Genomic DNA, 24,340 nt, shown 5'->3' with positions numbered 1-24,340 from the left:
CACAGGTGCCACAGAGAAAGAAGAGTCCAAAGGCATTTACTCTTTATCAAGCTTTACATTGTTTTAATGTAATCTTCATGTACCGAAGCAGTAGCACACAGGCACATTAGTTGTAAACAAACATCACTTCAGCAGTACAGCATGGTGTTACTTATCAGATCTACAAGTACATGAGGTATTTCACAGCTAGACTGATCCAAGGCCACCTGATTGGCTGAGAAATGTACTTCATTAACAATAAAGAAATAAAAAAAAAAAAACAGATCAGATTCCTTTAATGAGATCCATACATACAGAGCGCCCTCTGCTGGCGTAGTGCGCCATAGCATGCACCATGACACACCTGCAATAACAGGAGGGTTAACCAAATGGACCCGTGCTGTTTAATAGATATGGCGTGTATATTTCTATATATTTTCAAGCAAGTCCTCTAGATAGTCCCGTATCAATGCAGGGCTTTGTTCTCAATGTGTGTGTTTTTTGCCAAGCTCCACTGTGGTCCTGTGGTACAATATAAATCCACTCTCTCTCCTTGCATTGTTCTGCCTCTCTGCAGGACAGCAACTTGTACTGCTGCTGCTGCCAGTGCCTTATGCAGACCCAGTCTCTACAGCACGTGGTTATTTCGATAGCCTGCATTCTTATCATATGTAACTATTTAGTTTGAGTTTAATTTAAGTATTTCTAAATTCAGCAGTATTGAGTTCTCGTTACAGATGATACAAACGTAGTCTACCTTCTTAGAGCTCTAATCTTTTCACAAGGATGGAAAAATGAAATGTCAAATACAGGTGAAGTACATTGAATTTGGTAGTATATATATTTTTAACAGATCCTGAGCAAACTGAATTGATAAAATATGTATATTTAAAACGGCTCTTATAAAAAAAAACAACAAAAAAAAACCCCAAAACAAAACAAACAAACAAATAAAATGAAAACCCACACTATGTTCAACTGCCAGGCTTGTCACCACCGGGCCTGTCCAAACAGCAATTCTACATCTTGATTGCTCTGGCCTGATGAGCTTTGATTACTTCGGTCTACGGGAAGCCCAAAGCAATCAGACCTGAATGGCTCCTTGGCTCCACATCTGCGCCTGAATCCTGTTCCCAAATCAGCATGACCTGCTCAAGCTGCGTCCATCAGGATGTCATCGGTCAGGTCCGTTTCCCGGATTTCACTCGTGAGGTCGGGGAGGGGCGGCACCTGGGTGTGCCTGGGAGGACCTCTACGCCTGAGACAGACGCAGTGCAGGCAGTCGCTGACGTTGTGGGTGAAAAGCCGACGGCAGGGGTGCAAGTACTGGTAGAAGACCAGCATGAAGAAGATGGCCAGGCTGTAGGTGATCATGAGCTGCACCACCAGCAGCGGCGAGCAGTAATACTCAAAGAAGTCCGTCTTATTGAAGTACCAGAGGATGATGAGGATGGAGTTCTCCAGGAAGCGCACAGTGTAGTAGAGGGCCAGGCGGCCCCAGCTCTGAGACTTCTCGATAAGGTCCCGGTCAGCCAGGTTCAGCTGCACGGACGACCAGCAGAACATGTTGATGCCGGCGTACAGGAAGGTGACCATGGAGAGCACCACTGTGGTGCCCACCTTGCTGAAGTTCTTCTCCACGTTCTCCGGCAGTGGGGCCTTCTTCCTCCAGAACTCCACCCAGGGCAGGAAGAAGAGGAAGAGCATGTTGACCAGAGCCACGAGGAAGATCCAGTAGCGCAGCGCGGTACAGAACAGCACGAGCACGGTCATCCGCGTAGCGATCTCCAGGCTGCGCCACAGCACGAGGCACAGGTAGGCCAGCGGCCGCAGCTGCACTTTGTAGTTGTCGTATTTGATCTGGATGGCCAGCACGCTGCAGACCAGGGCTCCGTAGGTGATGGAGACGAGCGTGATCCCCATCAGAGCGACTGGAAGAAAAAACCACGGGGTTAGTTAGAAGAGCTAGGGATCTGTATGCTGCATGGGCTCCTCCTTCTGGAAAATGAGTTCACCGTAACATTTCTAAATAAATTCCACAGCTTCAATGTACATCAGTGCAGCACTGAAGAATAAATACAAAATACAAAACAAAAAACACTAGTGTGAACGGTGTGCAAAAAAGTACACTCTGTCATAATGCATTGCTAATGAATTTACTCTGAAGATAAGATAAACCCACACCTCTTTAAAACACCCAATCAAAAACGACAAAGTAAAACTTCTACGATCTAGACAAACGTTCCAATAACATTTTGCCTAGTTCACAATAAGGTTTGCCTCACTTTTCAAACTCAACCCCCTTTCCCTTTCTGTTCTGCCCCCTGTTCCCCTGACAGTGCAGCACCTCACCTCTGGTTGTAAAGAGGTATTTCTGATGGATGGTGGCGTAGAGCTGCAGGGTAAGCTGGGGGGTGGAGCCCAGGAAGGCCTGAATGACGGCGGTGCGTTTGAAGGCGTTGCGATGTTCGGCTAGCTTGCGAGCAGAGTGCCCGACCTCGCTCTCCAGCTCCGTCTCGATCCCGTGCTTCAGACGGGTCTTCCTGGAGATGCTGACGTAAGGCTCCTCCCTTTTCCCGGAGCGGAAGTACACAACCAGAGCCTCGATGCACCTGCGACAGACAGACACTGTTAGGAACCGAACTGCCGCAAACACAGAGGACTCATCATGACTGTGCATGCACTCTGAAAGCAGTTCACCTTTCTTAGATTCATGATTCATTCAAGCCATACAAATTCTGAGCAATGGAATTCTACTTGAAACCTTTGGGTTAGTGATTTGCAATTACGCTGCCAAATTGGAAATGAGCAACTGAAATGATGGGTTAAAGCTCCCTCTGGTGTTTGTTTTAATACCTACAATACGAAACCGACCCAGGAATCCCTGTGATAAGACTTGTCACCCTGACTGCTGTCTGCACAGAATTACTTTGCACCCAGACGCAGACCTGGGCTCAATTACAGTTGGAATTGTGTCATTTGTAATTCACTGCAATTACAATGTAATTGACGTTGAACCTTGGCGCAGCAAAGTAAAAATATAAGTTATATGTTTCTGTATTTGAACCTGGGATCCCCCCAGTGATATAAATACATTAGTTTCCATGAACCAGCATATTGTCATGACATGTTGATCCCTATAAAAATGCCCTGGTGAGACAAATCATTTCAAGTACCTTTCAGAACTTAGACATCAGGTGCCAGCATTGGGAAAACATGGAAAATAAGTTATTCTTTACAAAAGCCAATGTAAAATTTCTTTTGGAAAGGAGTCCCGGTATGCACGCTCAAAAAAAATACTGCCGCGTGAAACAAACCTCAAGATCCTAAATAACTTTTTTTTTTTCAATTTAGATTCCTCTCATCACCACAAGAGGGCACAAGAGACAATTAATGGAAATCTCCACGCCACTTCAAATGTTTAGCCTGGACAGTAAATAACAATATAATGCAACATTTTACCAGCCAGTAAATAATTAAAAATGCTTCATCATATATTGAGAGAATTGGCTGGAGAAGTTCCCATTTTCACCACACACGCAAAATGTGAGTATAGACACAGAATAGCAAGCAAGCATGCAAAGCAGGTACTTTGGACCACAAGGGGGTACACTTGTACATCTTTTGTGAGTTTGAGGTCAATAACACACTGCCGCGGCCAGTAAAAGGAATCATACAGTAGGGTTCCATGTTGAAAATGTTATGCTGAAAAAAGCTCATTTAAAAAGACACGCCCTTGCTTCTACGATCCAAAAAAGTTTCTGAAACACTCGGATCTTATTTCACATTACTCTCTTGTTGATAAAGATGGACTCTTTGATTTCTAAATGCCTTTACTACAATACATGGGGACCTTTGCACTACTGTAGAATGGTGCACACTGCACACACACCCCACATAACCAGAGACGCAACTGTCCTGGAGGGCGTTCATCACATAGCAAATCACTGTCTTCCAATACATCTTGATATTATTTTCTTTCAGCCTTTAAAAAAAAAAAAAATTACAAATTTGCATCCCCCACCCACCGGCTCCACACAAAACAGCCAGGAGCCTGCACTTTTGTCTCATAGCTACATACCAAGTTCCCCTGCTGTTATACTGAAGCAAGTGAACCAAACTCAGTTTGTTTACCAAACTGTACCCCACCAACAGTGCTGTTCAAAGATTGACATGTTTTATATTACTGGAATTCTGTTTTTAACCTGCAATAAAACTCGTTATCACCAGTAATACAAAGTTAGGTTAAACATTCTGTCTGGTGGGCTTTTTACAACCTTCAAATGAGGGAACCATATAAATGAGTCTGCAAAGTCACTGGCAGCAGTGTACCAGGTTACATCACTGACCTCTCCACTCCAGCTCCGCAACCCTAACACACAGTATACAGAACGTCAAGAACTACACACTTTTAACACCAGTCCCTCGGCAGAAGAGGTGCTGCAAGACCAAAAGCATGCAATTGGATACTTCTCCTCGAGACTTTTTGCACAAACATGAAAAGACCCAGATGTTCATAAGAGATGAGAGATATTCAAATTATCTTTGGGAACAGGATGCTGTTGTTGACCCACTTCCTGTAAAACCTTCTCATTACCAAACACTTTCTATAATATACGTTTTTGCTTAAAGTGACAATGGAGCTTGTTGACGAAATTCTTCTCTTTGTATAAAAACCCCTCAATATCAGCTGGCCCATATGTGAAACATCAATTAAACTAGCTTGTAGTAGCCTTTGTTTCCTCTCCACAGAGATGCGGTTTAATGAGGCTGTGCAGGAAGCTGATTATAAATGCCATGGGGAGGACCTACCAGATAATAACACTGTGAGCGCAACTAAAAGCTCAGGGAGGATGGTCTAAACAGAGAGGAGACAGAGACTCACAGACATGCTCATGTGATCGTCCCACAGCAAACTAAAACCACCAGCAAGCACAGGGAAAATAAACAGAGCCTGGAAACATGATTCCCTCCCTCAGGAGCTGGCTGCTGGGCCACCATCACAAGCACTTAATAAAGACGGCTTTGCTTTTTTCATTTTGCTTGTTTTACTGCACACTGGGAGGACAAACCCAGCTCAAATTGATCTCCAAAAGGCTAGGGAATAGTTGTTCTTTCTTTCTTTCTTTTTTAACCTTTGATCTATGCTTTCAAGCTCTGGCACCGAGCATTGACACAAACACACACACACAAAGTGCTGACTGTGGAAGAGTTCACGCTGTGTTTTGAAAAGCCATTTAGACGGAGCTGCATCAGCACACAGCCCTTCTCTTTGAGAGCAGTGAATGAGCACGACGGTAGAACTCACCCTGGTGGAGTGAAGATGCTGTAAGAAAGAACGGCTTCTGTTCAACAGGAAGGCATCGCAATTCACTGTAAAAAGGTCTCGTTTCCAGATCAGTACGACTGGTCACACAGCAACTGGTCAACTGAGAAACGTTAATAGCAGCTAGTGTATAGTATAAAAATAGATTTATATTTGCCAGGTCAGGCAGAACTCCCAACATGATTCAGTTGCACACTAGCAGCTGCACGTAACAATAGATTTGATATTTAAGAGCATTTCCTTGTACTACACACAAATATATTTTGCCCTGTACTGACAGTACTATACATGGACTGATGGAAGTCCTAGGGTTTTTTGGACAGGCAAGAGTGTAGGGTTTGGAAATGTAACGTGTCTCAGCCTCGCGACTAACAGGGTATATGATTCAGAAAACAATGGATATAATATTCCCTGCAGTCTGAAGATAAACACGACTTACTGTCAACTCTGAGAGGCAAAGAGTTTTTATACAAATACACTGCCTGTTAGGAACAACAAATCAAATAAAACAGAATGAAAAACACACAGGGAGGATTTGTATAATTTTGTATATCATATAGCTTGTCTGTTACGGCCTACAATAGACAGTAAATAGCAACCGAAGACTTACATTGGTTGCTAGGAAAACAAAATAAAAAAGCGAGTGACCGTGGTGTGCACTGTGGCATAACCTTGGTATTACTGTTCTCAGTAATCATCCGATATCGTCACTGAACAAACCTGAGTCTGTGAAATGCCAAGTCAGGGCTGACTGGTGGGGGCTGAGAAAACCATTGTCCTGCAAGCCAGAACGGTAATCCACTGAAAGGGGTGTAAACATTCAGATCAGTTTTAAAAGAAGTATATATATTCACACACACACACACACACACACCATATTCCTGATTAACTACTGAATCATGAATCAGGTTTTCCAATCAGAGTTAGATAATGTAGTTTCGACAGCAGATCCACAGTTCCTGCTTCCCTCACACTCTGTACCCCTTCAAGCCTGCAGCAGTAGCAGGTTATAACTGGCTTGTACTGTACACAGTACACGCTCTCCTGCATCACAGGGAGGATAAACAGGTTTTTCAAGCACCATTACTGGTTGTACAGCTCATTTTCAGCACGGTGTTACAACGCCACAAAGATCTTAAATATGTATTTTTAAAACATATACTCATTTTACCAACACACCCCAATCAGCAAATTGGAGTAATTTAGGATACAGTGGTTTCACTTCTGAGTCCAAGCTCTTTAAGATGATAAACTTTTATCAGAGAACCAAGGTAAAGAGGTGACTCTGTGCCAGGCAGTTAAGGGCATGCAATATAATGCAGGGTGTTGGCTGCAGCAGGCTACTCCCCCAAAGCGAACAATTAATCCAGCTATTGTAAAGTTCCACGGGCCACGAAATTCGGATAGCTGTAGCAGAATGTTATTGTTGTGTTTTTTTTTTTTTACTTTAAAAGGTTCAGGATGCGTTGGAGCAACCTGACGCTAACAGATTTAGTACTTCCAACTGTGAAGAGGCAATTCCTGTACTGACAGGTAGCTGCTGGAACACACCTGCTGCGCAGTTTACCTGTGTGCGTCACGCTGGCTCTTTGCTGGAGCCACAAGGGCAACAGCAATGCTGTCCTTCCTCTCATTTATAACCCTAGGCCTGCTTGTTTACTAGCCGTGCAGTTTCCATGTGACAATAACAACAAGGCCTTGTGCCACATGTGTACAAGCTCCCACTCCAACGTGAACCCTTTCTTTTGTGAAAGGGAAAAAAAAACGAGCACCAAAACTCAAGTGGTGAAGAGACTGCCTGATTCCATGCCTGCTTAACACTGACATGGAATGCACTGAGCAGTAAACTAAATAGTGCGGATGCATCATTTTTCTGTGTTTCCAACAGACCTGCAGAACTGCAAACATAACAAACAATTATTATTATTATTATTATTATTATTATTTTATTTATTTTTTGCACTTTAAAACAATAAACAAAAAAGGACAAGAACAGATTCAACTCCAGTCATAAAATAACCTAAAATCTTTTGCACAGCCTGGCTGAGTCAGACTCTAACTACAGAAACCCAACTGCGGGTATTGTTCATTTCAATTTCAGTTTTGAGTCTTGGTGGTTTGGAAAGGTTAAATGAAGGTCAAAAGACACAGAATTAAATGTTCCTCCAACCCTACTGTGAGAAGAGGCTTTAAAAGGAAGGGGTGCAGTACTGCAGCAATGGCAAGTCTCAACTCACACTACTGTAGTAAAACACAGCACTACAACTAGAAACACTTGCTACAGGAAGGCAGGCTCGAGCAACACATTCTGCTGGTGTTCATTCACTGGCTAACTCAGAACTATTTTCAGACTGCTGAGCTTTCCTGTTTGACAACATTTTCTGGTTATTAAAATGACTACAAAGACCCAAACCTGAGCTATTGTGATGTGCTGTATTATAACAAATGATGCGAATTACCATTCGTGTATAAATGGTCCTGATCCAGTCCTTCATTATTAGGAGCTTCTGATGCAGCACAGTATACACAACTACAATTAATCTTAATTTACATTTTCAAAATCACATCAGCATTACAGAAGCCAGGTCAAGTGGGAATACTGGAGCCAGTTCTTTGTTATCACTTTGCTAGGATATGTTTCGGAAGTGAAATGATCATCAGATAAAACTGCATTTAATGATGTAGCTCAAGTTTAATTACAGGGGCAGGGTGTAGCCATAGGAACTGAATTCATCAGTAGACAAGTAGTTATGTAGGTCTTTGTCATGCATCAATGCACTGCACACTGCATCAAGTTATAGCAAGAAGCCTGCTCCTTAGTATATACACCTACACATACAGACCACCACATTTCCTTTATTCAGGTCATAACAGCACTTTTCTTTGGCTCACAAAACAATGCCCATTTCAAATAATAATGCACATGACGTATCACAGTATGTTTTACTGCTGCTGTGTTTTGAATAAGGAATCTCACCTAAAATTCGAGTGTCTCATATTCGATCTTTTCCGTTTAGAATTCAGCACGGCATTTATTTACCAGCGAGAAGCACAGTGATCGAAAGGTCATGGGCTCAACATGGACAGATGCATGTATGTAACTGAGCACTTTCTTCCTCCAGAGCTGGGAGGAGCAGGGGGGGTCTGGCCTCACAGGGAGCTCTGTGTTTGGAGGTCTGGAGAGCTACAGGGTGACTGGCAAAACAGCACCATAAACCATAGCACTCATTCTACTGATTGCAACAGGTAAATTAACAGAAAAAAAGGAACAATTAAGAAATAAGCCAAAAGGAACGGAAGTGAGAAGGATATTACATTACTGTAGAAGGAACCTTTTCTGCAGATTATTTATGGACATGTTAAATTCCATTTGGTCAATATCGTATATTTTCAGTATACAGTATCTTGGCTACAACTCAATGCATTTCAATACATAAAGAAAAGCTACATCTTTACAATGATCTACACATACTTGCATGCATAACTGCTTCCATATACAAACCAGAAACACGTCCAATACGTAGCACACACTGGGCTGTTCTTCATACTGTGTAACTGGTTCATTTGTTAAGTGACGTCTAATCTGTACAAGTAAGGGCAATACAGCTGCATGTAGGAATAGGAATGCTGCACCTTGACCAGACTGAAAACAGCTGTATTTCCTAAATAATTCAAACCTCCTGAAGGTATAGGAGGCAGTGATTATTGAAGAATGGTTACCATCTTGCAGCCTCGTCTCATGACTGACTGACTGTCCGTGGTGACCACGCCCTTCGTACAGTAAAGCTACCACAGTAGGTGTTAGTATTTTCTTCTGTGCTACACACGAAATGCTTCGTTATTTTCATTGTAACTCACCTGATCAGGGGACCCATTTGAAGCAAGTGCATCAGCAGGACCAGAGGTCGATCCCGCCCCAGGTCCCTGTGGATGAACGTCAGTGCCAGCTGGATCAGAACAGACGGAACCAGCATGAAGGTGATGGTCAGGCCCAACCAGAAGGGGTCTTCAGACCGGCTGTAGTGATAGCACAGCACCGCCGCGGTCACGAACTCGGCAAAGTACAGCGTGGTGGCGATCAGGATGCTGAATGGTGGCCTGACATCCGAGCCGGAGTGGATCACATACCCGTTCTGGGTCGGGGGCTGCTGGTCCACGACTACTTCTTCGGCACTCTCGCACATTTTTTCCATTTCACCAAAATAAATATGTCCACTTCTTTTAACCGAAATAAACAGTTATACGAGTCCTGATGGTTTTTGTTTATTTGATGGTTTCCTTTTCTCATCAACACGTTCACGATCAGGCTCTCACGCCGAATTCGATTTCATATAAATAGCAACATCTGACATCTCGCGTCTGTTTTTGTTTAGGTTCCAAACGCTTTTTTTTTTTTTTTATAGTAACAAATAGTGTTTTTTTGTTTCAGAATTGTGATACTTTTAAGTTTCTGAATTTTCAGAAATAAAAACTTGCTTGGCAAAATAATCCACTTGCCAAATTACAAAAACAGCTCAAGGAAGACACCACGACTTGCATGTATGCTACGTGGGAGAAAAAAATACGAATCTGCAATAACTACAGTTCAGTCGATATTTCCAACAGACACGGTTCCACCCAACATAGTAAAGAAAACAGTTTCTTCAGCGCATAAATAGAACTGAATACCGTTTCGATCCTTTTACAGCAGCCCCTTTCCCGCACGTGTCGCCGGTCCTTGGAAAAAACACGAACACATCACGAATCCTGCTGGCAATCCAAAGCAGATTGAAGGGCTAGGAGCCCCCATTCATACATGTTAAATCCAACAGCCAACTGCCAGTTCGTTTGTTGTTACAGTGTACCACTGAGTTTTCATGCAAATCTTCGAAGCAGAGACCAGCCTAGATCTGTTGTTGTGAGCAAGAGTGTCTGATCAACAAGTTTAGGATGTTTCCCGGGTCCTAGTGCACATATTTAGCTCTCTTATTACATTCCATCATTCAGTGAATGTGTACCGTCATAATTAGGGGTCTACTTAAATCGCGGAGAATGTACATATTTTTCCAGGGTAGGTTATGGAATAAAAAATAGGATTTGGTTTACATTTCGTGGACCTGTTTAAACTTTCAATAAACCTAAGTAGATAATGTCTCAGAGCACTATAAAATGATCTGGCAGCACTGGGAGTGGGGGAGTGTTATGCCTAGGATTAATAACAATACTGACGGCGTTTTAATCATGTGTGTATTAGTGTGTGAAACTGGTTGTGAAAATATGTATCTTTAATATAAATAGCTGTAATTGGTTGGACGTGTAAGGCAAAGCTCTGCCGAGTTATACAGATGTGGAAATCGATTAGAAACAGTCCCAAAACATATTACAGTATTGCACATGATAGACTAGCTTGCATTAGGACCACGAGCGAGCACAGATGACGTGTCTCCCAAAGTTACATGCAGCAACGTGTTTTACTTATTTGGTATTCACACGAGCAGATGTCATTCTTTATATAAATATACAAACACAGTTGCAAAACGATTATCAAAAAGATTCGCTATATATAGGTAATGACGTACTGTACTGAACGGTACTTTATTTTGCTTTGCTATTTTACACTATGGCAGGAATACAAAAAAAAACTAAAGTAGTAAGTTGATTGAACGTCAAAAAGCAAATCCCATTTTTAACAGCTATGTAATTGGGGGAGGGGGGAAAGCCATTTTAACCTCTTCCTACTGCTGCAGCTGAACGTTAGGTAGACTAGTGAGCGAGCTTCAGGGCCAGGGAATGTCCGCACGCTCTGGCACAGCAGTTGTCATTTGGCAGGACTAAAATAAGGTACTGGCTGTAATGCAGCTGCTACAAATGTGTATACTGTCGTGTTTGCTGCAAACCCCAAAGCAGTAATGTACTGCTAATAACGCTGCTGCAGCACGGAGCCATATTGCATGTTTACCTATATTGTGGGCTAAAGCTAAAGTGCCTAATGAACACAGTTACAGGCTCGTTAGGAAAGCACTGGTCGCAGTGGCACTTACCATCCTCCACGGGGGATATCGATGGATATGTTTTAGAAACCGGTCACGCTAGGGATACAAGGCATGCTAAGTCTGCCTATGTGATGAGTGACTTTATGTTTTCTTTCATGTATATCTTCAGTAACAATGGCCCATTGAATTGATTGGGACCGGTAGTTCTGAATTTGATCACCCTTTTGTTTCACAAAGTCATTGGACACCACAGGAGAAAAGGTGTCCAATGACTTTGTGTTTTGTTTTATTCATAGGAGAAGTGTCTGCTTCTCGCTTTCTGTTTCCTGTGAATGTGAAGCAAATCACTCAGCTATCCTAGACATACCCAATTTCACACCAGGTATCAATTTACAACTGCTGTTACTGGAGGGCAGGTATCTGGTAGGGACCAGTCCTGTGGCTGGAACCCAGAACCGTCTGAACCGCTGTTAAGGGCATGAGGATGAAAGAAAGAATCCCCAGAGCTGGCACTGGCTGGCATGCAGTGCGGTATTCATAAAGCTGTTCAGTGACATACAGATACCTGTATTCAAGGAGTCCTCCGGCAGGATTCGAACCCTTCACCCATCTTTCATCTTTCGTATCAGTTAATGTACAGGCTGCTGCACATTCCCAGCTGCTGCAGATTCATAGCCTACTAAGTTTTTGGCAGCAAGTCTGCCTGCCCTTGGGATGACCCCTCGGGAGAAACACCCTCTTTTCAAATTCAAATGGGTCTACAACGTGTGTGTGAGTTATCAGGCATCTGGCTAAAGTAGGGATTGTTTTTATAGAGCAAACACAGGGTGGCACAATCACATTCCTCCCAACTTTGCCATGTTAGCTGAACCACTACTCAATTACTGTACTGTAGGGAAGGGCAGAAAACAAATGGCCAAAAGAGAGTTAAAGTAGCCTTCTGTAATGTTGAGTGTCAGGACTGGCACTAACCATTTTGATACGGCTATTGATATTATAACACCTATCAGTGGAGACATACCGGAATTCATAGGTTCAAGTTTAAAATATCTTTAGCACAGACTAATCTACCTTTGTGGTCGTATGTTTTTTTTAATTATTTTATCTGACAGCTGGTGAAAAGATCAAATAAATGTATAAAACTTCTGCCCTTGAAAGAGCTCTTAAAAGGACTTCATTTCGGAAGCGTCAGTATGTTACAACAGACAGGAAGACTTAGGAAACAGCAGTTCCGCAGCTAGCAGGTAATATAAAACTTCTCAGGCAGTAGCTGTTTACCTATTACAGCAGTGCAGAGTATTTGAAACAAAACAGCCTCTGAAATCCTCTGACTCACTGTGTGCACAAGCTGCGGGCCCAGTGTTCAGTCAAGGCTCTCAGATAGACGGCCGATCCAACAAACATTCTTGCTGCTTAGAGGAGTGTTTTACGTTGGAAGCTCACTGTGTTTCTGGCACTGTTTTGAACATATTTGCATATTAGGCTTGTTTGTTACTTCTCTGTATAGCGTCAGAGAGCTTAGCTTTCCCTTCGTGTCAATTAGAATGCCCCTCTTCAAAGACGTTCAAAGTAGAGTAGCCCTGCCTGCATTGCAAGGATTTCCTGGGTTATCAGTTCATGCATTTAATGTAACAATACAGCAGATTTTGTGTGTGTTACATTGCTAGCCCTGTGTTTGTCAGAAGAGTAAGGCTAAGAAGTGTAATCAATCCCATCACTGTGTCCCTTTCTTTAATCGCCCCACCCTTGATGTAATCAAACAATACCTTCATGACTCACACTTTACTAAGATAGTACTCTTACAAGGAAAGATTAGGATCTTGTACAAATATTATATATTATAAAAAAAATGTCTTTATCAAAAGCGATAGGTTAATGACTAAGGCTGTTACGTTATTGAGAGGCCTAGTTTAAATTGAAAACAGGCTGATATGTTTTAGTGCATAAGAGTATTTACTAGAACTCCTGGAGAAATATCAGCAGTAGTTTTTTGTAATTCATCGTACCAAAAGAAATGCAACCCAGTTTCATATAGTTTCAACAACAACAACAAAAGTAATACAGTAATAAACACACAATTGAAATGTACTTAAGAAAGACAAGAGCAACCTTGTGGCCACAGACAATGCTACTGGTTTAATTATTATTGTACTGTATATAAAAAGAAAATAATCAAGACATGTGTTTTCTCTTTAAATAGATAATTAGGTCAGTTATTTTGGTGTGACTTTATTTCAGGTTAAAAAAAAACAAAAAACAAAAAAACACCAGCTTTGAAATGAAGAATTCTGATGAATTTCTATGTTTTCTTAGGGAAAAAAAAAACTACTACTAATAACCAGTGTTTCTTATTACTACAACCTGATAAATACCTCTCTCAGTCAAGGCAGATAAATAAAGGAATTGGGTCAGAGCCAATGGGCTTCTGGGAAATGTAGTTCTCCTAGGGCATCTTTGTAACTAGTCAGTAGCCTAGTGACTACAACTCCCAGAGAACACATGTAAATTCAGACCAGGCTGGGATTAGTGAATTATTTAAAGGCAGATTAGATTTAGCTGGACAGTGCAATGACTAGAGCAGACTGGCAGGGGACAGCTGCATGGCAGCCGATATTCAACTGTAAGTTAACTGAGCTGTTTTTTATTTCACACTTGTTAGTTAGTATTGGTAGCACATTATAAAGAATAGTCTGTAAGGCTGAGTAACATGGTTCTTAAGGTGTAATATGAATTGAATACTTTGTTCAATTGAACAGCAAATAATATCTGAATGTAAAGTGCAATGACCATTTGAGCGCTTGTTGCTTATTGTAAAGTATTACCACCTGGGGCACACGTATAAAAAGCAATCCTTTGGCTCAAAACATGACGTGCAGGGAATTCAATTCAAACTACCTCAACCAAGCTAAACTTTTGAACATTGTTTCAGGAAGAAAAGAAGAAACTAATATTAAAAAAGGCAGCATGCTAATCTCAGGGCTTGATGTGTGTGTGTCCTAAGTGGTTTCTGAGTGCTTTGTTAAGAGCTTATGGCGGGTGTCAGATGCCTGCTGAAATCCTGTTTATCCCCTCGAGCAGGTACGCCACAGGGAGCTGTTCTGTGAGCTTCCCCTAACAAACTGTCCCTCCCCCTGCCCTCAAACTGTACTGCATCACTACCTGGGAAGCCCCTTGTAGAAGTCCACTATGGTAAATCTGCACCATTGTTCTGTAGTGTCCCATGCTATTTGCATGACTATACTATTCTCATGGGCTTCACCATGCTTTTCCATACTCACCTGTGTTTTACCATGCTTCAATATCCCTATACTGTACCTCGACAGTTTTACCACAGTATAGCACTGTAAACTTTGATTAGCGTAAGGACACAGGGTGAGATGCTGGGTAGATTTTATTCAGTACCGTATTCAAAGCACCTTGTGCACCAACAACTTTAATATAGATCTAGAATATTGAGTTTGTTAATACTTTGCGTATTTGTTTTTTCATATGGCAAGCTAACAACCTCCTTTAACTTTAGATGTATCTAGTTTAAACACTGTTTATTTTTTTATTTTAGATATAGATTAAAAAGGAGATGTTGGCCCTTTTGCTGGCATCCTCCCACCATGTTCAACCTGATGAGCAACTGCTGCAGCTGGATCTCCAAGCTGCAGGAACCAGTCAGGTACCGTCTTTAATTGAGGTTACATGCAATAGATAAGAACTGGGATGGAACAAGGTGCGAAACAGTCACCACTGCTCCACAGCACATGAGCAGAACACACTCCAGGCATTTGCAATGACGTGGTCTCTGCCACAGAGTTTCCTCTAGAAATGATGTATGGGCTTCTATAGCATTCTACAGGGTTTGTGTCAAGGTAGGCCTGTACTATAACCTTTGCTTTTGGAAAGGCTGAACTGTTTAATGTATATTTCTGCCATACAGGCAAGTCACGCTGCTTGTGGTGGGTCTTGACAGTGCAGGCAAAACATCCACAGTGAATGGGATCCTGAAAGGTATTTATAATAATTATATAAAAACAACTGGGACTGGATTTTTCTTTGAGTCTGCATTCTTTAACTGTATTGTCACAATGTAATAAAAGTTGGGTACAGTAACACTTTTACCATGGAGTGGAATATCACAGGAGTAGTAGAGTATCTGAATATCTTCATTTTAGTGGTAAAGTAAAATCTCAATATCGGAACTGCAGGCCCACTTCCACTGATCAGAAACATCATAAAACCCATTACAATTTGTATACCCTTTATCTCATTGTAAGAAACAATTCATTAAAGTGACTAGCAGCATTGTGTAGCTTGTATTTACTGCCACCTAGTGGTTATTGTAGCTGGTCACAGTTGCACTCAGTGTTGGAAGGTGTCTGACAGTTCCCTGTATTTCCCCACTCCCAGAATCCCCGGGGGACAATGCACCCACTGTGGGCATGGTCAGGACTGCGCTGAAGGTGGACCAGTTCGAGGTGCTGCTGGTGGAGCTGGGAGGAGGGGTTCAGGCGCGGGGGCTCTGGAAGCAGCACTGCGGAGAGGCCCATGGGATTGTCTTTGTGGTGGATTCGAGTGACACCCAGAGGATCAAAGAGGCTAGGGACCTGCTGACAGACATGCTGAGGCACCCAAAGGTGTCAAGGAAGCCCCTACTGGTGTAAGAGCCAACGCAGAAAGACAACACCCGTAAAACTGTAAACACTCGGATAACTCTGAGACGGTTTTCTAGATTTGTGTTAAACTACATTCTAGTGTCAACTTGTATTTAATGAATCAAAACAGACTTCAAAAGCTTTCTGTAACTCATTCTATAACTTCATCTTTCTATAACTCAAGAGTACAGACTAATATAGATGCAATTAAATATACAATATTTAAATAAACCTTCTAGAGGATACATCACGTGCAGCCCTGTATTTATTGCTACAGAAACAAAGAGAGAAAAATTCAACGTGGGTGTTGATGGCCCAGTAGCCTGTGTTGATGGATGGACTGCTTTTTGTTTCAGGCTGGCTAACAAGCAGGACAAAGCCAGTGCCCTGCTGGAGAGCGAACTCATCGAGGTGCTGTCCCTGGAGAGGCTGGTGAACGAGAGTCGGACGCTCTGCCACATTGTGAGTGTGCCGGAGAGCCTGGCGCTGTCATTGTTACCTGCTTATCGTGTCATTATGTATTTCTGCGGTGATTATTTGCTTCTAGAGCTGGGCACTGAAGGCTGTGCCCCACAGTCAGCCTAAGGGAGTCTGATAGCCTAAGGGAGTCTGATCAGAAACTGGAATAGTTAGTAAGCATGGCAAATAATGATCTAAGCAAAAACAACAGAGAACCATGCAGAGAAGAATACAGAGAACCACACAGACAACCACGCAGAGAACCACACAGAGAACCACACAGAGAACCATGCAGAGAACCATGCAAAGAACCATGCAGAGAACAATACAGAGAACCATGCATAGAACAATACAGAGAACAATACAGAGAACAATACAGAGAACAATATAGAGAACAATACAGAGAACCACGCAGAGAACCAAGCAGAGAACAATACAGAGAACCATGCAGAGAACCACACAGAGAACAATGTAGAGAACCATGCAGAACATGAATAAACAGGAAATAAATGAAATATTAAGAAAATGCAGATGATATCAAGTTATACTGTTTTGAAGAATTACAGGTTTGATTGTCATCAACCTTGTTAAACGTGGTTGTTAAAGAAGTCTTTAAATGAAGTTTTGAGCCTAGGTCCCGATGGCAATATTTAATGCTGATGGGTTTGTCCTTGCAGGAGCCGTGCTCTGCCATTGCAGATGTGTGGCGTTGGTCGGACAGGAATAGACTGAAGGGACTGCGCTGGCTGCTGCGTGCGGTCACCCTGGACTACAGCGAGCTGTGTGTGCGCGTGACGAGAGACACTGCCCAGCCGGTGGGCTGGGAGGAGAAAGCGTGCAGCAGGAAGGGCCAGCGAGGGCGCAGCAAGCCCAAGGATGATGGGTGAACACACTATGACCACAGCAAACATCCAATAGGGGCTCCTTAGGGGCTAGATGGCACAGTAGGCCTTTTCATTTATCCACTGACAGCCAGGGTTTGAACCATAACTATTTATACTAGGTTCTGTGAAATGAATGCTGCCTGGTCATTTAATGTTCATTTTGCTGTTGACATCAAGACAGCAACACTACATCTAGGTCCACATTCACTCTGGACCATTTTAGTAGGTACTGAGTTACTTCCTGTGTCAAGTCATAAAGGAAATGATGGAGTGGGATTACAGGGGCTTCATTACAGTACATTAACATGTGCTGACAAACAGAAAAAAAATATACGTTTAAAAAATAAAACATAAAAGTAAGTTTATATCTTTATACTCGTTAGTTTGTGTTCTTTGTTCAGCAACATTCTTGTGTTTTTGTGCAGCGTTCAAGGCAGCCAAACTGAACTTCCCAAGACAGACAATTCCCAGCAGTGGGGGTACAAGCCCTTGCCCAACGGGAAGCTGCAGCCCATTGACAACATCATTAAAAAGGTATGCAGGGTCCCACACTGCCCCTTATAAAAACAACTGCAGGGGAATATGGCAAGGGAAAGAGAGCACTGGAAGAGCAATAATAATAATAATAATAATAATAATAATAATAATAATAATAATAATAATAATTTTACAGAAGGAAAATAAGCTAAAAAAGCGACTGAAAAAGAAAAAGAAAGTGAAGATTGAGGACGCGGAGGAGAATGAGAACGAGCAACACGAAAACCTTGAGGGGAAAGAGCCCGTGCAAAAAGAAGCGAAAGCCAGCGGGGCTAGCGGCGCTGTGTTGCCTAGCAACAGGGTGGGTGAAGTGCTCAGTAAAAACCCGAAAAAGAGCGAAGAGTTCCACGAGCAATCAGACCGACTGAGTACAAAAGAATCGCCAAAGAAAGGTATTCTGAATTTTAAGCACTGTTAAGCTGTTAGTTTCTCATTTTACAAATGTAAGTGGAATATTCCTCCTTAAAAAAAACAGGAGTTCATTAAATAAGCGAGTAAACGCTTTGTTGTGGTCCGCCCGCCCCCCTTCCCCCCCATTAAGACATTCAGGCACGCTCTATTTGAGATGTAACCCCAGCTGTTGCAGTCTGCTTAGGCTGGAGCAGCTGCAATATAATAAGAATGCGTGTTTTCATTTCAAATTTAGAAAAACTACAAAAGAAGAAGAAGAAGAAAAAGACAACAAAAAAGAAAAATAAAATAAATACTGAGGAGACCCCAACACACCCACAGCCTGTGGACCTTTCCGCGACATTTGGTACGTTTACGCAAACATTAAGAGATAGAAACCGAACAATTCACAAAGTGAAGCATGAATGAGCCAACCGTTTTATTATTTTTAACTGTTAAGTGCATCTGATTTGTTCCCTAATAGTGTTGTGCTACCCCGTGAATATCCCTCCACACTCACACAACAATATTGTAGACAGCTGGGGATACTGTTCAAACACAGTGTGCAGTGTAAAACATTCAAACATTGTGTTGTGTTTTCTTTTCATAGATCTCTACCGAAAAGCTATATTGGCCCTCAAAGCCAGACAAGAACAGAATCAATGAGAAGGGAGCATCACTTAAGACGCACCCTGTCTCTCTGCTTGCTTATCTCACTGCTTCCAGACTGCACACTGAAGATCAACAATGCATCTCTCTAATGCCTTGTTTTCATGGACAAAGGAAATCCAATTGTGTTTTCCTTTCTGGTACAATGTGTGTGTGTGTGTGTGTGTGAGAGAGAGAGAGAGAGAGAGAGAGAGAGAGAGAGAGAGAGAGAGAGAGAGAGAGAGAGAGAGAGAGACTAATGGTAACTATAACATCATTATTTTCAAAATAAAGTTTGACGCCACGGTAAACAAACACAGTTTATATTTTATATGAAGCAAACAAACAAACATACAAACACAAAACAATAGTAATACGATTCCTCTGTGGTTGGTGTAGATGGCACTTGGTACTTTCTGATATTAATATGGAGTGTTTTAACCGAATTATACAGCACATACCTGTACAATTGTATAGTAGCCTACATTTTTATATCATGTAACTGACACGTGTAGAATTTAACCATAGCTAATTATACGGAAACTAGTACATTTAAACTGTAAATAACTCTGATGTAAAGATTAAACACATTGTTGCAATTAAACTACAATAAATTAAACTGTTTATTTATGACAAATGTTGAGACTTAATTGAGGCTTTTTCTTTTTGAAGAAATGAGAAAGAGTTTCGAATCGCACCACTCACGCAGAGTTTATCCGCAGCAGTAAATCAACACAGACGTTTATATATATATATATATATATATATATATATATATATATATATATATATATATATATATATATATATATATATATATTATAATTTGGCTGTAAAAAACTCGTCTTAAAGTTCCCAAGTGCCCGGATCTGGTGGATGATCCCTTGTGAGTTTGGACCCAGAGGTGCTTGGCTGCTGTCACACATCCCACTGCCAATCCCTTCCGATCTCAGCTCTGTTCTTTTATAGCATCGAGTTGAACAGGAGTCTGTAGCCCCGTGTGAGAGAGAGGCAGGCTCGCTGTACAGACACAGGAGAAATGGCTTTGCCGAAGACAGTTACCATTGTAGCCCTTTCCATTGCTCTGGGGCTCTTCTTTGTGTTCATGGGAACCATCAAACTCACCCCAAGACTAAGCAAAGATGCGCACAGTGAAATGGTAAGTGAAAATACAAAATAACGCGTTCTATATCTGCCAGTATTATATAACCCGCATTTGGAACACGACGATAATGCAGTATACATCTCCAGTCTCGAATTACTAGAAGGGCATTTGTGTATTTTAATTTAAAATGAAAAAACGTTAATGTAGCACATGTTTGAAAAGGCTATATATACATCATATGTTTTTTTTAAATGTGATATTTGTGTAGCATTTTATTTATATTATTTCACATTCATTTTATACATCAATGTATTTATTCTTTTTTTTATGGCGACACATTTTGGTCTTTCTTTAACACACTTTCATTGATTTAAAGAATATAAAAAACCCTGAAAAAACAAAAACACATAATATCAATTTCTTGGTGATTATCATTTTGCAAGGACAATGGCGTCGTTTTCCAGCAAATTATATATTCATAGTCTATAGATACCGTACAATGAAACCATAATAACAATAATAACACAAATACTTTATGTATTATATATTATAGCATATATATAAGAACTCGGAGTGGCACTGTCAACTTCATTAATGTTGCTAAAATGATTTTGAGCAATCTCACAATCATATTCCGCACATTGCACAGATACACAGGAGAGCATCCGCTGCGTGCCTTATCACAGGGTCAGACATTTCACTCATATAGCAGTACCAGAACATTCGGAAGACTATTGAAAATGATTGTATTAAAAAGACAAATGTTAACACATTTTTAAACGTATTGACCTGAACCCAGACTTTGAGACCATTCATTTTGAAAGTGATTTAAACAAAAATATCCCAGATTAAGAAGTATTTACTACGATTTACACCAGATACTAACTGCCAAAAAGCAAACAATACATTCAGGTATTATATATTACCGTATTGGAGTAAAGACTGAATTACGTGCAGATGGGGGTGGGGGGGTGGGAGCTCGGGGCGGGGCTGATTAACCAGAGTGGCAATGGGGTTTAAACTAAAGCTCGACAGTTTGGAAGCATTTGACTTTGAGAATAGATTACGAGGACTACTGTCCTTAATTCCTCTGTGTCTGAGGGCTTTGTGCGTGCGTCTCCAGTAGGCCTACTGCAAACAGATTATCCGCACACATTATGGTAGTAGGTGCTTCATTTGCATAGCTGTTATTACCAATATTTCAAACGTGATTTTGGAATGTTGCTACTTACAGTAGGCAGGGTTTATTTTTAATTCAAGATAAAACTATTCCTGCTTAGCACCAAGAAAAGATAACATGAGCCTAAATATAACACTGTGGTAGCTTTGAACATCCAACCAAAGCAAGTGCAGGATAATATTACTTAAATTACACTATCATTATACAACAGTACCGTTTCTGGAAACTGAGACAAATGACATAGACAAGCTGGTTTGCAATACCTCGTTTTTGCTAATTGGTGCATCACTGGGAGTCTTTCTTTTTGCTTATTACAGATTCTGATCAATTCTAATGTGTCTAGATTGGGTTTATGAATGAAGACTCAAGTGTCACATTACTTTGTACAGCAGCGATAGACATTTATCAACAGGTCACTCCTATTACATAACAAGCATCACTGTTTTAATGGGATTCTAAGTTACAGTTATGGTAGCACTAGCTAATGTTGTTTAGTCATTAAACCTGCTCTAAAACAAGAGTGATTGAAGAACACGCATAACAGGATATTAAACAGGTAAGAAATGAAACATCAGGAAAATGTAATTGATAGAAAGTGTCCCTACGGAAATCCCTCATTCCTGACCTTGTTTTCCTTGTGCCCCTTACAGAAACGAGCCTATAAAAGTTACGCCAAGGCTCTCCCGGCGTTGAAGAAGATGGGCATCAGCTCCGTTCTGCTGCGGAAGATCATTGGCTCGGTGGAGTTGGCATGTGGCATTGTGTTGACCCTGGTTCCAGGGAGGCCAAAGGACGTGGCCAATTTCCTCCTCCTCCTGGTCATGCTGGCCGTTCTCTTCTTCCACCAGCTAGTGGGGGACCCCCTCAAGCGCTATGCCCACGCCTTGGTCTTCGGGATCCTGCTAACCTGCCGGCTACTGATCGCCCGCCAGACCGAGGAGCGGGCAGACAGCAGCGAAAGCAGGAACGGACAGGTGGACTCACAGGAACAGAATAAAGTGAAGGTGTCCTAGTCTCCAGAGCCCCGGCCTGAGCCCTGCTGAGACGAGGCACGGCAGTCATTGAGAGACCATCAAAGTGAAGCTGCAGCTTTCCCATCCGGCAGACTGCTGTCAATTTCTCCAGATATGTAATTCTCTCCTGAACAGTTAAAACAGCTTAACTCTCCTATTGTAAGAACATCTTACCACCTTCCTATAAAAAAAGACTTTTAAAGCTGCAGTGTCTCCTTTTCTTTACTGAACTATATGCACACAACAATTTATATAACAAAATGCCTCTTATTCACATGCTACTTTGTAGCTTACATCTTGAGTTTTGGTCTTTAAAATACTGGTAAGTATCAAGGGGATATTTTTTGTTCAGCTGTACAGTCATTTCTAATCAATGTCTTTTAACCGTAGCGAACACATCTGAAAAAACTGAATTTTCTTTATAGTCTCAAAAATGAACACTGCGACTTTAAACACAACCTAGATACAGAGGTTTTCAAAAAGAGACAGTTGTAAGAACATGCTTTTGAGGGCGTGCTGTATGTTCCTGCTTGTGATCTTCTCCCTTCACTCTCCCCTCTTGGTACTGCATCCCAGTAAGTCTGCACACAGCAGTAAAGGGATGCTCTCCTCAATCTAGTCTAGTTTGTATGTATGGGAGTGAAATTGACAGTATGTCGAGTCTGCAGCGTTGTATCTAATAAATTGCTTTAGTGTCAGAAATGCATTTCCAGCTTTACAGTTCAGTTCCTGCATTGATTGAAAAGTTAAGTGAAAAAAGCAATTTGGCCGTTGCTGCTGCTGAAGGACTTTAATGTAAAACTTTAAATGCAATTTTATGCCAAGACAACAAAAAATAATATATTTTTTTTAATGTACATATTGTTTTATGATTGCTGACCTGAAACTGTAATTTATCAGCTTGATACAGGAAGTTGCTGGCAAAGAAATACTGTGAACAAACATCCAGACAGGAAGTGGTGGTTCTCTGATAGACAGGTGGTGTGATAGCAGACTAAAATAGGGGACTTGTAATTTCATTTAAATGATACCTGAGCACAGATCAATTCCAATAAAGTACCATATTTCAGTTTGAACTAAACAATGTTGTCAGTAGAAGAAATCCAAACTGTGTTTGTTTATGTTTAATTCAGAAGCTTATTCTATACGAAAAACAATATTCAAAGAAATATAATTCTGTACGTAGCTCTCCACTCATGGGAAATCACTGGTCCTGTTCATAATTGGGAATTGGTACAGTATGTGGTTATTTTGTAATATTTCCAGTAGGTGCTGTATCGCCTGCAAAAAATATCAACTTGATAAAAAAACAATGTGATCACCTTTACCTTAAGGTCTGTTTTGGTTTTCATTCATGTGATGATAATTTACTGCACCCACCACCATCTATTCAGGCATTGAAATACAGTAAATACCAAATGCTGATAAACACACAGTGCCATTACATTTGTACATTGTGTCATACGACATACAAGCAGCAGATGGTGCTGTTTGAATGTAGATTCACCAGTCTTCTGCAAACCCTTATCATGGACTCCTAGCTTCCAATTGACCTCTCAGATTGCAGTTATTGATTGTTATATATATTTATACATTTAATGTGGATTCCCCAGAGTAGTGGGCTGTAGTGATGAGTAAAATTAATCATTGTAGCAACATAACTCAGAATGACCGAAAACATAAAAAGATCATAGAAATGAGAACCCCTCATTAAAATGACATTTGAAGGTAATTACCCTTTAACGACTGACCGTACACGGTACAAATTTTCTTAAAATCGGATGTCCGGTCCAAAACCGGACAGTTGGCAAGCCTAAGGCAGGGTATCTCTCAAGCTTGTTAAGTAGGTAGGCTGAATAAACGTTTTACCTACCTCTGTCACGGTTTGTCTCTTCATTGAACCTAGGATATTAAGGAGCTTGAAATATGAAATGTGTTCTAAATTATTATTATTATTATTATTATTATTATTATTATTATTATTATTATTATTATTATTTATTTCTTAGCAGACGCCCTTATCCAGGGCGACTTACAATCGTAAGCAAATACATTTCAAGTGTTACAATACAAGTAATGATTACTGAGGGGTGTTATGGGAAATACGCACAAGTGATTGTTTTAACAGCTTGATTGCTTTATCATCTTACATTACTTATTAATGTACATTTGAAGTAACTGTATCGATAGTCTTTTTGAAAATG

The 24,340-nt window shown here is 41.1% G+C and overlaps 3 protein-coding genes across 4 annotated transcripts; 2 read left to right on the top strand and 1 right to left on the bottom strand.

Moving 5' to 3' along the window:
• Positions 1–19: 19 nt before the first annotated feature.
• LOC117430337 (endoplasmic reticulum membrane adapter protein XK-like) lies at positions 20–10,238 on the bottom strand. Its single transcript, XM_034050285.3, has 3 exons — positions 9,164–10,238; positions 2,332–2,591; positions 20–1,910 (listed from the first exon to the last, which is right to left on the bottom strand). The coding sequence occupies exons 1-3, from the start codon at positions 9,496–9,498 to the stop codon at positions 1,132–1,134; spliced, it is 1,374 nt and encodes a 457-aa protein (XP_033906176.1). The 5' UTR covers positions 9,499–10,238; the 3' UTR covers positions 20–1,131.
• Positions 10,239–13,832: 3,594 nt separating this feature from the next.
• On the top strand, positions 13,833–19,097 carry LOC117430238 (ADP-ribosylation factor-like protein 13B). 2 transcript variants are annotated; one of them, XM_034050084.3, is made up of 11 exons: positions 13,838–13,897; positions 14,356–14,466; positions 14,837–14,944; positions 15,206–15,276; positions 15,676–15,925; positions 16,277–16,382; positions 17,057–17,262; positions 17,689–17,797; positions 17,937–18,192; positions 18,447–18,557; positions 18,801–19,097. In XM_034050084.3, exons 3-11 carry the CDS (start codon positions 14,886–14,888, stop codon positions 18,854–18,856), a joined length of 1,224 nt encoding a protein of 407 aa, XP_033905975.2. In that variant the 5' UTR covers positions 13,838–13,897; positions 14,356–14,466; positions 14,837–14,885; the 3' UTR covers positions 18,857–19,097. The 2 variants fall into 2 exon arrangements, with proteins under 2 accessions (XP_058856840.1, XP_033905975.2); XM_059000857.1 differs by lacking the exon at positions 14,356–14,466 and having other exon boundaries at positions 13,833–13,897.
• On the top strand, positions 18,982–23,463 carry LOC117412153 (novel acetylcholine receptor chaperone). The gene is made up of 3 exons (XM_059000858.1): positions 18,982–18,999; positions 19,808–19,997; positions 21,774–23,463. The coding sequence occupies exons 2-3, from the start codon at positions 19,878–19,880 to the stop codon at positions 22,134–22,136; spliced, it is 483 nt and encodes a 160-aa protein (XP_058856841.1). The 5' UTR covers positions 18,982–18,999; positions 19,808–19,877; the 3' UTR covers positions 22,137–23,463.
• The last annotated feature ends 877 nt before the right edge of the window (positions 23,464–24,340 follow it).

Source organism: Acipenser ruthenus, chromosome 26 (assembly GCF_902713425.1).
Source record: "Acipenser ruthenus chromosome 26, fAciRut3.2 maternal haplotype, whole genome shotgun sequence".
In the NCBI taxonomy this organism is placed as follows: domain Eukaryota; kingdom Metazoa; phylum Chordata; class Actinopteri; order Acipenseriformes; family Acipenseridae; genus Acipenser; species Acipenser ruthenus.
Note: the sequence above shows the minus strand (reverse complement) of the source record. Positions and strands in the feature narration are given on the sequence as shown.